General features: G+C 34.4%; 1 protein-coding gene across 2 annotated transcripts in view; it reads right to left on the reverse strand.

Moving 5' to 3' along the window:
• Positions 1–699: 699 nt before the first annotated feature.
• Crppa (CDP-L-ribitol pyrophosphorylase A) overlaps positions 700–16,540 on the reverse strand; it is a 322,232-nt gene continuing 306,391 nt past the window's right edge. For both annotated transcript variants that reach the window (XM_047562282.1, XM_047562281.1), the window contains one exon: positions 700–3,739. In XM_047562282.1, coding sequence (XP_047418238.1) covers positions 3,635–3,739 — 105 coding nt within the window. In that variant the 3' untranslated portion in view covers positions 700–3,634. The remainder of the gene's footprint in view (positions 3,740–16,540) is intronic.

Genomic DNA, 16,540 nt, shown 5'->3' on the forward strand with positions numbered 1-16,540 from the left:
AGTTACTCAGTGCCTCTGGGTTTAATCCCCAGTACTCCTCACTGCCCCCCAAAAAGGAGAGAGACTCAGTCCTCTGTACTAGCAAAAGCAAACACACACACACACACACACACACACACACACACACACACATTTATTTAACTCAGATGTCCGCTGGGGATCCACTGCACTGAGCAAGGTGGCTCTGCTGCTCTCAGCTGGGCTCTCCACCCGTGAGTGGTTAGCTGGAGATCAGCTGGCCCAGGTTCTCATCTTCCTTCTGGCGGCAGTAGGCTAAGCTGGCGTTCTTCTCACTATGGTGGCAGAAGTGTAAGAAAACAAGCAAAATGCATGTGGTAGGCTTAAGGTTTAGTGTCAACGGCACACCATCACTTCTGATTCACTCCATTGGTCAAAGCAGGTTTCATGATGAATCCCAAAGTCAAGAAGTGAAAACATCATCCTCTGGAGGAAAGAAAGGGGAGGACAAGAGTATTTCTGAACAATAACACATTCACCAAAGAGATCAAGAAGTGAGCACAATACTCTTTTCCCTTGAGCTCAAATATAATTCTTGTGTACTTAGTAGCCACTACAATAGGACACCTGGTAAAAATGATGGGAAGAAGAAAGAAATCCAACTTAGACTTTTTGGTTTTATAATTTTTTAATATTTTATAATTTTTACAATATTTTTAACAGAATAATAGATCTGGACTCCAAATTCTAGCTTTCCAAAATATAAAGCATTACACTACTATATTTTTATAACATGATATTTATTGTGACTGAGTTTGAAAAAAAAGTATGCATACATTAAATGTCAACGAAAATGTCATTAGTTTTAAAAATATAAATAATTTACTTATCAATTATTTCTTTGTTGGGAGATAAAACAGATTTAGAATTGTTTTTACTTTTCATGTTAAAATATGTATATATTTTTCAATTTTGAAATTAACATCTATAAGAACATGTACAAATGGTACAATGTTAACCACCAACTACACAGCCACTTCTAATCCACTAATTTTAAAGTATGCTAACAAAGTAAATTATTTTTTTCATTTATTTTACTTATTTCCGAATTAAACTTTTAAAATAACTTCAGTCTTTCTTCTTCCAAATGGGCACTAATGGTTCATTTAAAATGTTATGATTTATGCTTCCATAAATTCACAATTAGTTTTGACATTAGAACAAAATGAAATTTACAAATTTTTAGTAGAAAATGTTCTGCAATTTTATTTCCAGATCGCTGTATTTATATATGTGAGATAAAATTTCACAGTGCTAGTACATTAGCATCAAAAAGAATTCTGTTAAACCAATGCAAAATGCTTAAAATGGCCACAGAACAATGGTTCTGATAGGATAAAGGGGTCTGACTTTTACCTGTAGGTAAGTATACTTGCATCACCTTTAAACTGAGGACTTTAATGGAAAAGAAAAAAAAAATTACTACCTCTTACCAATACAAGTTACTGATGGTATTGTTCAGTTTCAAATTCCTAAAGAAAGTAAATTGCATTTAACTAGGTAGCATACATTTAGAAATAAAAGTCTTTCCAAAAACTCTTTCACAGCTAGAAGCAATTTCAGCAATCCTAAGGTATAACTACTATTCTTTTTTAAGTGGTCTTGGAAAACAGAGGATGAACAGGTTTTAATTATAGTAATTAAATTTACAAAGCAATGATAAAAACGTAACTGCAAAGTTACTTCTTTATCTCTTAACAATCAATAAAATAATTTATATTTACTTATTAGCCAGTAACTCTATCCCTTCACCTCTGCCTATAGTATGCTGGAAAGGTGGCTTGGAAGCCAGAAGCCCTAGGACTTCCATCTGGTCATTGGACAGAGGAGTCCCCCAGGCTTGTCCATTCCTGGATGCTCACTCTGAGCTTCTGGCTTTCTGATGTACATGTCACAAACTCTATTTTGGAAGTCTTTGCCAGGAGCCTTTGTTATGCTGGCTGTGAGTTTAAAATGTATCACTCTTTCTGAGTTTAAACCCTACCTCCTTTACAAGAACACTGGGCAAGGTCAATAAGATCCCTGATCTCCAACTTTCTCATCTGAACAATGAAAGCTGGGATGAGGATGGGGGTGGGTGGGTCTTGTTCTTCTAAATTTTCAGTGCTGTGGGTCACAAATTGCTCCAAGATAAATCCATGCCTGATATCATAGTCCCTTGTTGAGATCTGTTGCCACAGTTGACACCCTGGAGAGTAAGGTGATTTTGCTGTGCTGCAGACACAGGTAATGTTTCCCCCTCTGCCTTTCAAAGTCTTAAAACTTTCTCTGAAGACTTCAACAGGCACAGGACATGGCCTTTGTTCTAGCTTCTCTCCTCACAGTTACCACCCCAAAAAGGGACACAGATGTTCTAGCCAAATCTACACATTGCCCACTTAGTTCACCCTCAATAGTGTGAGTTAACTGATTTGTGTTTCCTAACATTCCTAGAGAAAGGAAAAGTGGTGAGACCAGGCATTTAGATCCAACCTACCTTCAAACAATCCATCTCATTTAGGAGAATGAATTGCAATAATTATTCCATGCCTATTATAATCACTCATTTAAATGCAAAATATAAATTCAGTTACTATATGGATACTTGAGAAATACAGGGAAAAAAGAAATCTCACAAGGTCAATATTTTATTGTCTATCTTTAGCTGAAAACATTTCATGCAACTTTTATATTCCACATGCAGTCTAAGGACTGGTATGATCTGATCAGTTTTTATAAAATAAATGTATAAAATAAAAGGCATTTCTAATGATTGTACGTACATAATTGTTCAGTGTAAAGGAAGATATTAAAATTCAAGACCTATATTTCAATGGAAATTGGAAAAAAAAAAGAACTTGATTTAACAAGAGGCACTATCTTCATTGAAAGAGTAAGTAATTTGACTCTATGATGTGCTTTACAGAAGGCTCCCAACCAGGGACTGACTAAAAACACTCAACTTCTATGAAACCCTCCAGACATTTAAACTTACTCAGAAAAATGGGATTCTTTAAAATAAGTCAAAATTACATTTCATAAACCAAAGAGGATATGCAACTTAAAAGTAATAGAAAAGCAGGAGGAGATTACATCTCCTTTAATGATATAGAGGAATAGGAGACAAATGATGAAGAAAACTGAAACAGTTCGATTTCCTGTCATGCCCCTGCCCTCTTTTTGAAGGTGTGGAAAATATCAATACAAGACAAAAAGATAAAACATATGGTGAAAAGACAATTTTAGCATTGAAAAGTCTGAAGACTTATTCATCAGCTTCAATAGAGTATGATTAATAAACAGAATTAAGATAATCACTAAAACTCTCTAAATTCTCATTCCTAGGAGGTTCATTATTTCAACTTGACCTTTCAGCCTTTGTGAGAAGATTTGTTATGTGAAGGTAGTTATTCTCTACCATGTACTCTTTCCTGGTTCAGGCAATTTATATTTGACACACACAACTTCACAGATATAAACAGTTATCCACTTTTATAATCTAAGCATCGCATCCTATAAATCATAAGATATAGAAAATATTCTACCACATATTAGGGGGAATAGAGGTGGGCAATAAAACAGAACACAGATACTTAAACAAAATTAAGCAAGAGTTTTTGGATGCCGTCTGTGTTCTTCATGCTACCAGTAGCTGGCCAATGAGTGCAGAATTTCTTTCTTTAATTAAGGCAGTAATAATGATGGCACCTTGCCTTAAATTCTCCTGTAGCTTCTGCTCATCCTGAAAATAAATAAAACAATAATTATTTCAGTGCAAAAAAGATGACACACATTAAATGTGATAAGGAGTCACTTTGCAAGACCTGCTGCTATCCAGACTTGGAATTTTATAAAACTAAACCTTACTAACTGGCATGAACTCAGTTCCCTAAATAAAGGGGAAGTGCTTTTGCAATTGCTTTTCATTACAGACAATATATATCTGCTAAAGACATAAAGAAAAACACTGATACAATTTCAAATGCTAACAGAAACAAGATTATTTTCCCTTAATCCGATTTCTGACCAATTTTGGCTCTCCACTGAAGTGTGAATATTTCCTCGATGATGCAAGTGTTTCCTTCTCTTATTTCTGAGTGTTCTCCAACTTGGTTATGAACTGCCTGTGAGTACTGGCATGGGGAAAAACCTGTTGTTTGTGAAGTAAGGATCAGGAAAAATTGTGAAATTATCTCACAAGTTGCTAAGATGTGGTTTTGCCATTGAAATTATGTTGCCTATGAAAATCTGTTTATTCTAACTATTTAGACTTCCTGAAGGTATGAAGGTTTTAATGTGAACACAAAGGGAAAGTGGAGACAAAACCAGTAACTTCAAGGTCTCTACCTTATGAACTGTTAGGTATTTTTTTTTTTTTAAAGATGGATATGGTAGTCCATCTGCAAACTTTGGTATCATCTTTAATGCCCTATCCCAACATACAATTGATTTCTACCATCTACTGCCTCTACTTCCTATTGCTTATTGCATCTTTGCACATTAGGATGGGTTATTAAGGAGGATGACACTCAAACTGCCACTTCCAGAACATCTGTGTCCTCAATTACAGGGACAGTCTCATACAGTCTCTCTGAAGACGTGCCCTTTTTATCCCCATTCTCACAAAGCAGTCAAAATACTTATTTTAAAATGTATTTTAAGTCATTTTAAATTTTAAAATAACATCACCATCCTGCCCACAATCCTTTGAAGGCTAACTTTTAGCCTCAGGACAAAGTCTGATCCCTCTACCTGCTAATAAAACATCTATTATCCTTTCAGCTTCTTGCCAGTCCCTTTAAATCACTCCATTTTCTAAGTCACATAGAACTATTCAAGATTGCCCACACAAACCATTTTTCTGAGCTTGCATCTCTCTGCACAAGCTGATTCCTTCGCCAGAAAAGCTTTCCCGTAACCTTCCTAGCTTGGCTGACCCTAATTACTCTTTGTGGTTCAATTCAGGTATCTCTGACTCCTAAAATCTCTTCTGACTCCTATTCTACAGCCCAGTTTGAGTGAGGTGACTGTTTCCACAGCTGCAAATTCCTCTTGCATACTGCATTTTAAGTCTTTTTAGTTGGTCATTTATTCCACCAGATGATGATTTTGTGATGTAAAGAATTTTTCATTTTATCTCTGAATATGGAACACTTAGCTCAATGCCTAACACATGGTAGCACTCCATAAATTATAAGAAATTCAAAGCAAAGAAGGCTCTAACTATGATAGCGATATCATCGCCCTTTCAGTTTAACTCATATGTTGACATTGACTGCTGTTTCTTACTTTTTTACTCCTATTTGCATATTTTGCCTGAAGTCTGGGAATAGTACTGAGAAAAAGTATTCTTGAAGCCTCATCACCAGCACCACGCCTCCACCAACCCTGGCCCTGGATTCCTTATGTGTAAGAATGATGGTGAGAGGTCACCTCTGCTTGAGCTGCTTTTTTCCCATCAATTTCCCTAGTTGTTAACTAGGGATATAGCTCAGTGGTAAAGTCCTTGCCCAGCATGTGCAAGACCCTGGCTAAAAAGTAAATAAATAAATAACAATCAACCCATCCATCCACCCATTCCTAGTTGTAGTCTACTGGGTAAAACTGGGGAAGACCCACAATGGCCAAAAAGTGCTTATTTTGTTTCTTACAATTAGTTTTTATATGACATTTCAATATTGGAATTCAAAATTTTTCTAGTTTCCAGAACATCACAAGTCCTAAATGACATATAAACAAATCATTCTAAAGCTAAGAATGTTTGGTCTTAAATATTATATGCTTATATTGGAATAGATATCATCCATGTCACAACACTCATATAAAAAAGTATTCCAAAACTGAACAAAATACAAACCAACTTATCAGCCTATATTTGTCATATTTGATCAATTAACTACAATATTGGAGGGTCTATAATGCACATTTACTCTCTAGTATCATTTATTAAATTGAGAACTCAGATGATGGTAATTAAGCCTTCCTCTTTGTGAATTATCAAGAAACAAACAATAATAAATGCTAGTGAGGTTGTGGGGGAAAAGGAACACTGGTATATTGTTGGTGGAACTGCAGAGTAGTACAACCATTCTGGAGAGGGGTATGGAGATTCCTCAAAAAACTAGGGATGGAACCACCATATGACCCAGATATCTCATTCCTTGGTATTTTCCCAAAAGATCTAAAATAGGCATATTATAGTGGTACACACAGGTCAACATTTATAGCTTCACAATTCATAGTAGCTAAATTATGGATTCAACCCAGGTCCCTGTCAATAGAGGAAAGGATTAAGAAATTGTGATACACACACACACACTCACTGGAGTTCTACTCATCCGAAAAGAAGAATGAAATTATAGCTTCTGCCAATAAATGGATGGAAATGAAGATTATTATCTAAGTGAAGTAAGCCAAAATCAGACACAAACTTTGAATGTATTCTCTCATATGAGGAAACTAGACTAAAAAATAAAGAAAAGGAAGGTAAATATAGGACATGGTAAAGATACAGAGAAGATCCGTAGCGTAGAAAAATAAAACAGAAACAGAAAGGAAGGATGGGAAAGGTGAGAATGCATTTTTTAAAAAATTCTTTTAAAAATCATGTTATGTGCATTTATAAATACATCATAGGGAATTTCACCTTTATGTATAAGTAAAAAGAATCAATCCAACATAAATAAATAGATGAGCAAAAGTAAGTTTAATAGAGGAAAGGAAGGAGAAGGGAAGATGGGGGCGAACATGAACTAAAATCAAATCCCATGTCTGGAATGAACCCAACTACTATGTGACTATAGCTCTAATTTAAACAAAACAAAACAAAACAAAACAAAAAAAACAGACAATGTCTGTTTCTATAGCTCTTTTGAAACCAGTTTATATTTGTCATTATGAAAGCAGCACAATAACAAAGAAATTAAGAAAAAGTCTTTATGATCCCAGTGTTACAAAAATCATATTTCTATAACTTAGAATAAATCTTCTCTGCTCATATAGATAGCTCTATAACACATATTTTAGTTAAGAACTTAAGATGTTCTCTAAAAGATTAATTTATTTCTATAATTTTTATATGCTTATCTTTGAAAGATTCAACTGATTGTTTTCCCATTCTGCCTGAACTCATTTGATTATTTTTCTCCTTAGAAATCTGGGAATTTAAAAACTGATACAAAATGGTAAGACACACATATACTCAGAATATTCTATTATGTACAAAGATACACAATTTATAAATTGTGTATCTCTCTTGATAACACAGAAAAATGCAAAGTCAAATGTTTCTCTTAAAAAAAGCATTTTTCTAATGATTGGTAAGGTTAAGAATTTTTTTTCCTATATCTATTAAAGGCAAACTAAAACCACATTGAGATGTCATCTCACTCCAGTTACAAGGGCTGTTATCAAAAAGGCAAAAGAAAACAAATGTGGACAAAGAAGTGAAGGACTGGGGACTCTTTCACACTGTTGGTGGGAAGGTATATTAGTACAGTCATTATGGAAAACAGTACGGAGATTCCTAAAAATATTAAAAATAGAACTGACATCCAGTAGTCCAACTACTAGCTATATATCCAAAGGAAATAAAATCATTATCTTGAACAGACATCTACTGTTCTATGTTCATTACAACAATATTCACAACAGTCAAAATATAAAATCAACCTGAGAGTCCATCAATCAATGACTGGAAAAGAAAATCTGTTATATTTACACAAAGGAATACTAGAAAGAATGAAATTCTGTCATTTGCAACAACATGGATGAACCTGGAGAACATAATGTTAAATGAAATAAAACAGGTACCGAAAGACAAATATTATATGATCTCCCTCATATGTGGCTTCCAAAAAGTTGACCTCATAGAAATACATAGTAGAGGAGCTTTAACCAGAGGCTTGGGTGGTTAGAGGGTACGGAATAGGGGAAGATGTTGGTCAAAGGATTTATAATTACATTTACAGAAGAATGATTGTTTTTAAAAAATCCAGAATAGACAAACACATAAAGACACAACTCAGATAAATGACTGTGTCAGGTCGGAAGGTGGAGGGAAAGCTTAGGTGGAGGTGGAGAGAAATGGGAAATGACAGTGAGTGGTTATGGAGTTTCTTTGCCAGGTGATGAAAGTGCTCTAGTCCTGATTTTGGGGATGGTTGTACATCTCTAAACAAACTAAAAACCACTGGATTTCCTGCTTTTAATGGGTGAATTATATGATATGTGAATTATATTTCAAAAGTCATTTTTTAAAAAGTATTTATTGCTGCAAATGGATATGCAAAAAAAATCTTGGTTTAATCCTTGAGGATGGTGGGAAGCAGGGGATTCATGATTGACAAATGAGAGCGTATACACATACTTCTTGGTGAGCTCCAAATATTTTAGAGTAAAAATGCTTAATATTAAACTAATAAGGTCAGTATGAGCAATGAAAAGTTATATTGGTAAATGCACATATGACTTTTTCCTTGATAGTCTTCCTCCAGTCAACCTTAGCCCCAAACTATAAGAACAACATCAGAGAAATTCCGGAGGAGCGTGTTCCATAACACCCCCAGTAAGTACTCCTAAAAACTGTCAATGTGGAAGCTGAAAAAAGTCTATCTGAGAGCAGAATAGGGACTACCAAGAGACAGAAAGTGTGGGTGGGAGGAGGAAGGGGAAAAAACCAAGTTGAATATGATCAATGCATGCCACACTTATGAAAGGAAATATCGCACTGAACCCCATTAATTCAAACAATTAACATGTGGTATTAATAAAAATATTTTAAATTAATAAAAGCTAAAGCACCATCAAGGTCACCAAAAACAAAGACTGAAAAACTATCACGGCCAAGAAGAGCCTAAGGAGACAACTAAAAGTAAGGTGGTACACTGAGACAGAAAAATATAGCAGATAAAGCAAAGAAAACCTGAATAAATTCAGGACTGTTAATAAATGCCAATGCTGGTTCACTGGTTTTAACAAATGTACCATACTAGTCAATACTATCATAGGAGAAAACAGGTATGGGGTTCACAGAATCTCCATAATATCTTCTTAGCTTTTCTGTAAACCTAAAATATTTTAAAAGTATTTTTTTCTTGATTTTAAAAATGGTTGTGTTAGAATTATAAAATTTGCATTACAAAGGCAAGTTATTTGTGTGTACTTGCTCATTTGTATGTTCCTTGAATAATACACAATATTCCTTTAGTAAATTATGCAACTGATAAGAAGACAGGATAGAGTCATATTGCTGGCATTCAAGTACCAGCTTTGACAATTTTAGGTGACATTTGAGTGAATTATTGAGGTTGTATAGTTCTCCATATGTTTTGATTTGGATCTTAAATGTCCCCCAAAGGCCCATGTGATAAAGACTTAGCTACCAACATATGGTGCTACTGGGAGGTGGTAGAACTTTCGAGAGGCAGGACCTGTTGGAAGGAAGTTAGGACATTGGGAATGTGCCCTTCAGGGTGTCAGTGGGACCCTGGTCACTGCTTCTTCTCTGCTACCTGGCTGCCCTACCTGGCTGCCATGAGATGAACAAGCCTCTTTCACCAGGTGGTGGGACCATGAGGTAATATGCCACTGCAGGCCCAAGGCACCAGGGACTGAAACTGGGAACCAAGCTAAACCTTTCTTCCTTTAAGTTATTTATCTTGGATATTTGTTACAGGGGCAGAAAGCAGACTAATACCATGTGTTCATCTAAAACCAGGATAACAGTATTATCCACCTCACAGGTTTTGTGTGTGTATATGTTGGGGGTTGATGAATTAGATAAGACATATAGTAAAGCACTCACACCTACTAAATATTCAATATTAACAGCTAACAACTATTAGTTTTACAGGGTATACTGATTTCAGCTATGATAGAGAAGCTGATAGCACAACTATTACATATGGAAAACTGATTGTAGTTCTTGCACAGTAACAAAAGCATGGTCTATAATCCTTGAAAGAAAAGCCTAGTAGCTAATATTCACCACAAAAGACCTATTGAGATCATTTTTTCCAAAATACAAAGAAAAGAGACCACAGAGAGAACAGGAAATGCCTCTGAGAAAAAAAGATGGATTACAATTTTGAGTTGGCAAGATGGCTGAATTTGTGCAATGTGTAAGTAAAGTCCCTGACAGGATGCAGTTGCACAGAAGTCCTAATAAGTTGCTAAAAATCCTCCTTCAGTCCTCGCTCAGCTCCTGACTATGCATGTCCAGGTAAAGACCCAATGAAGACTTGCAGAGAACAACAGCTGAGAGGCTGGAGAGTTGAGCAGAGAATTCAAGATTCACTGGGCTGGGGAGGAAGAGGTTAGATACTGAGTTCAGCAAGAACAAAGAAACCTTAGTGTACATCCAGGGCTTCTAATTGAGATCTCTGAAAGACCATGGCCACAGCTTAGGAATAAAGGCAAAACTGAACTAGACCTGGCCCAAGAGAGTAACAACTTCCACAGATCAAGGTGATCTCCCAGTAATACAACTGCCTGCAGGAACAAATTTTTATATTCTTCAATGGAAGCTAAAACAATGTAGAGCCTTTAAGCTTTGTTACTAAAATGTGGCATAGAATAAAACTCTACTAAATAGGCAAACAAGCAGAAGGCAAAGAAACAGAAAACAAGGAACCCATAATCAAGAGAAAATGAATAATCAATTTAAGTAAATCCAGAAATGCAAGGGTTTCAAAACAACTATAATTAACATACTAAAGAACAGAAGAAGAAATTAAAATGTTGACAAAAAGGGAAGATGAACATTTTCAACATAGAATCTATAAGGAATATTTCTTTTTTAAGTTTTTAAAAATTATTTATTTTTCAAATTTTTTACAGACTGCATATTGATTCACTGTACACAAATGGGGTACATCATTTAGTTTCTATGGTTGTACACGATGTAGACTCATACCATTCATGTAATCATACATATATACAGGGTAATGATGTCTGTCTCATTCCATGATTTTTCATACCCCCCTCCCTCTCATTTCCTTCTGCATAATCTAAAGTTCCTCCCTTCTTCTCTCACTCTTCCTCCCCACCCCCTTATATATCATTATCCACTTATCAGGGAAAACATTTGGCCTTTGGTTTTTTGGGATTGGCTTATTTCACTTAGCATGATATTCTCTAATTCCATTCCTTTATTTGCAAATGCCATAATATTATTCTTCTTTATGGCTGAATAAGCAGTGTGGAGAATCCTCAGAAAACCTGGAATGGACCCACCTTTTGACCCAGTTATCCCACTCCTTGGCCTATACCCAAAGGACTTAAAATCAGTATACTACAGTGATGCAGCTACATCAATGTTCAGAGCAGCTCAATTCACAATAGCTAGATTGTGGAACCAACCTAGATGCCCCTCAATTGATGAATGAATAAAGAAACTGTGGTATACATACACAAAGGAATATTTCTAAATTATAAAAAATGAGACTTGAAATTAAGAATTATTTGGACGGGTTTAACATGAGAGAGACAAAGAGAGTATTAGTGATCCTGAAGACAGGTTAAAAACAACAACAACAACAAAAAGTCTGAGTTAAGGGACAGAGAGAAGAGATGGTGAATTTGTATCATAATCATTTTAATATTCTATAATCATACTACCAATCCGTTTTCCCATTTTTTCTTTACCTATTGGTATCCCCCTTACCACTAACAAGTCTGTTTGGAACATTTTATAAACCACCTATGGGTTGGTCCAGCAGCCAACTCATCTGAGAATATTTACTCCATGAAACAAATAAGAATAAAAAAAATGTCAATTCTATTTTTAGACAAGTAATACTATTCTAATGTACAAAAATATTTATAAGACTAGATTGAAGGTAATATTGCTATCACGGTAATATTGCTATCATAAAAAAGAGGAGAGGACTCAGAGTAGGGTGAGCTCACATGATGCTGGAATGACTCCTGAGGAGGCAGAACCAAAGGAGAGAAGGGAGGTAAAACTGCAGTGCAGAGTTACAGTCCAATACTTCAGAAATGACGACTGATTCTTAAAGTGGTGCATCAGTACAACAGCATTTCAAGAAATGTGTTAAAAAGTAAAGAAAAGTTACCAAGATTAAATTTGCTAGCAGTTCATTCACTTTTATACTTCAGCAACATTAATTTCCAGGGTTCAGGTTTATCTCAATTTCAGTTCATTAGCTGTACAGAGCATAAACTGTAGAGAATGCACAACAGTGTTTACATATTCACACACAAAAGCAAAAGAATGTATTTGTTGAATTTAAAAAAAAGGAGGCTATTTAATGCTAAAAGATGAGATAAGGCATGCATTTTTTTCTTGTTTAAATTATTACCATGACTATCATTACTTTTTAATCATCCTGTTCGTAACAATGTCAATATTTTTTAATTGCAAAAATTCAAAACTCTATCCCCTAATAGGATAATAAAAAATTTAACTTATAGTTGAAAATACAGCATTCACTCTTCTTCTTGGTTACAACTACAATAGCAAAATTATAGCAGAAATAGCAAAAATTAAAAGTAGACACCTGCTAAAAGGGAATAAAGTATAGTCTGTAGTAGTCCATTTTCTAAAAATATGCAAAAGAAAAATATCAAATGCAAACAGGAATACTTTTCAGTGATGGATTTTACAACAATTTTTATTTTTTCTTTGTGCTTTGCTATATTTTCAAAATCTCCATATTGAATTTACTTCATGGTTCTCATGAGAAAAACAAAATATTTTAAATTTAGTTTCAAGGTTGTTTAGGTTTAGGAATTCAATTTGTTTTACCATATAAAATAAAAAAAAGGACATTTTCCAAATTTCCAGAGAACATTTCTCTTCAGAAATATGTTCAAAATCTGTAAAAAAGAAGTTTATTTGCTTAAAAATTCTAGTCTTCAGTAAAAGGCTCCAAAAGAATGATTTTAATAATCCACAAGTCTTAGCCTTCTATTGCCTAAGATGTTATGAAAAATATTGTGTAAGTCAAGCTAAAAGTAACTCAAGTTTTGTACTTAATTTTAATTAGCATCTATCAATTGTTCACTGAGGCCTTAAAGTTTCTTTAAAGTTGGATTTTAAGAATATTAGGAAGAGTACCGAAAAGAAAACAAACACTATAAAATGCTATTTTTAATGTTCTATATCCTCAAACTAAATTATTCAGGGTTAGAATTTACCATGAGTCTTACCTAGAAACTTTTAGTTGGCTATTTCTCTATCCCCTACAATTTCAAGAAGAAGCTCAAGATGAGAATGAAATACACATGGATAGATGAAAGATGAACAAAAGAAAAGTTCTAATTACAGGTATCTCTTATAAACAGGTTATTCTAAATGTATTCACAGTGATTCAGTGGAATCCTGTATAGTACTTTGGTCTATATGTGTTTTTATGGTGACTTTGTTGTGAATTAGCTTCTTTATGTTTATTCTATCTATTATCATTAGCAAAGCCATGTGGTCTAAATGCAGGAATTCTTGTGAGACTTCTAAGCCTTCAGCAAACTTTCAGCAAAGGAGGGAAAGTAAAGATCCTTTAATTTGACAGGAGTTTGGGAATGACAGCAATACCTCCATAACTCATGGCAGCTCTTTCTTTTTTCTTTTTTTTTTTTTTAAATCTCCTCTCCAGTTTCCTCCATGATGTTTGAACCAGTTGCAGTTCCAGAAGTAAATTACCAATAAGTCATAGTCTACAAATATACCAGTGGTTCATTTTCTATGATACTCCTGTCTTTACAACTCCTTACTGTCTCTTCTGATTTTCTCAAAAGACAAGTTTTGAAGAAACCATTCCCAGAGTGAGCATTTCAATTTTAAAAACTTTTTTTAAAGTATATTTTTAACATTCAATCTCATCATTTTCCTATGCAAATCTTAAGTACTTAATGGAGTGTACTTAGGCTGTTAGAATTCAATTTCTATAGATTTTGTAGAATTCTGTCTAAAACAATAGCAGGAAGAGCTATGATGCCATTGTTCTTCAAATCTTTATAGACACTTGAAATTTTTAGAAATATTTGTCCTCCATAGACATCACTCTTATAGAACACAATGCATTCTGTTAAAAGGACTATAAAGTTAAAATGTATGTGTATATATTTAGGCTTCATATGTCTCAGGAGATTACACAATCCTTCTGGAAGGGTAAACATTGCATTGTTTAACTAAATTCCATACCTAACATCTTATTCAATTTCCGTGAGTTACAAAGTTGTTCTGAAATTAAGAGTGCTTACTGTTCAATATTAATATCAGTTTGTGATTTTGTTTTGGTAAACCCATGCAAATTTTTTCTCTGAATGTCACAAAATTTCAAATACCCTAAATAAATAAAATTGTTACAACTATATCTATTCATAAATGTGCAGTATACACAAATCTTAAGTAGCAGACTTTATAAACTTCCAACCAGCTTTTTAATGATCTTACCACATTAATATCGCTAGTATTAAATAAAAATAATTTGAGGCTATCTTTTGTGCATATATTTTGCTGATATAAAAGAAAAAAAATTCTAATGGTGACATACTGTCCCCTAGTGGAGATAAAAAGAAATGTTCAGTATTTGTAAATTTCCAAAACTGTAGGGTTTGAGAAAAACAAAACGGCCCTCTCCAAATGAAAAGCACTTCCCCATGCTCCTTTAAACAACTGCCTTCCAAAAAATCAAGATAATACAATACTAGTGAAAATGTACTTGGATTTACTGATTAGCAATCATCAACCAGCAGTTTTAGTTTCCTTTAATCTCCAAGTCTAGCATAGGACCTAGTAATACAGTAGTTGCTCAATAAGTTTCTGTTGACTGAGCTAATTAAGAAAAAATAATTAACCTGGTATGGAAAAAACAAAAACAAGACCGTGGGAGTAGAACTGATGATACTCTGCTGAACAGGAACAGAGCATAGAGATAGTAAAAACCCAAATCCCCAAACCACAGTGTGCAATGTCAGATTACAAATGAGGTAAAATGAGGGCAGCCAAAAGCACCAGACATCTGGCCTGAGGCACACAGTTGATTATTGCATAAAATTCCTAGATCTGGAACTTATCAAACTATCATATTTTATTTTCTTGCATTATTTATAATATCAATTCTACAGCTTAATGAAGTTGAAAAGGTGGTCTCATAAACAATGTCCCTTTAAGTTAGTAAAACTGTTTTGATCTTGTACAATTCACCCAATGGTTACCACGTCCTGCATGTTTTCTATTGCAATACCCTCATCCATGTTGCTTTAGTCATGCTAAACCCTCATCTATAGTGTTCTACACCTAGACTTGGTAGGATGGCCTAACTGTTCACTTCTCTTTGCCTGTGGCTAGAGCTCTAAGATCACTAGAACGACTATTTTTAAATTCTCAGAATTTCATCTTAACATTCAAGGCCACACATGATCAACCCTATCCACCCTTCAAACTGCAATTCTCAAACCTGTATTATACGGTAGTCACTTTTTTAGCAATCACTATTAACGCCCCCAGAAAAATGGTTTCCAAATAATTATCTTTCTAATTTACATTGATTTTTTAAAGACCCATCTGTAATGGGGTCCCTTTATGATGTCATCCACTTAATGGCACATCAGCAATTCATGTCATCATAATTTTCTTTGAAATTCCTTACTAATATTTTTATTAGGTTTGCATATTTACCCATTTTATTTTCTCAGCTAAAATAAACCAAAAGATAATTCTTCCAAGTTGCACTCTAACCTCAAATAAAATACTATGTCCATAATATATATTCAATAAATATTTGCTAACTAGATTGATTAATCCTATAGAAATCTGAATAAATGATTAAAATATCTTTAAAACATTAAACATTTTAAATAAATGATGTAAAATAATATATTAAAATAAGAAAAATCTCTCTCTGTATTTGGAAACTGGAATGGATGTCAAAAACAAGGAATTTGTGCTACGTGATTTCCCTGCCTCTGAAAAAATACCTGGTCTAAGTAAGCATCAGTGACTGAAAAATCTATATTAACACCCCAAATTCAAGGGAACAGGGGCAGATAACACCTCATACTCAGGGTGACTTTATAAACAGAAAAGATACAGTAGGTACTGGTTGGCAATGGTTACTGTTTTAGATCACATGATAATTGATGCAAGGGAAAGAAAACTTATTCAAAACATTTCTTAAGTGGATGTTAGTAGGATAACATCAATAATTTTGATTGATGAAAGGCTGTCTAAGTTTTGTTCCCATAAAATTTAGTTTCAAAGTTTTGTGTTTGTGTGTTAGTCAGCAGTCATTACTGTGACTGAGACCTGACAAGAACAATATAGAAGAGTAAATTTATTTGGGCTCGTAGTTTCAGAGGTTCAGTCTATGGTCAGTTAACACCATTGCTCTGGGCCCGAGTAAGGCAGAACATTATGGTGGAAGGGAATGGTAGAGGAAAGTTGTTTGCTCAAGACAGACAGGAAGCAGAGAGTGAGAGCTTAAAGAGTCAGGTATGAAATATAATTCCCAAAAGCACACCCCCAGTGAGCTATTTCTCTAGCCATGCCCCACCTGCCTACAGTTACCACCCAGTAATC

Source organism: Sciurus carolinensis, chromosome 8, assembly GCF_902686445.1.
Source record: "Sciurus carolinensis chromosome 8, mSciCar1.2, whole genome shotgun sequence".
In the NCBI taxonomy this organism is placed as follows: Eukaryota; Metazoa; Chordata; class Mammalia; order Rodentia; family Sciuridae; genus Sciurus; species Sciurus carolinensis.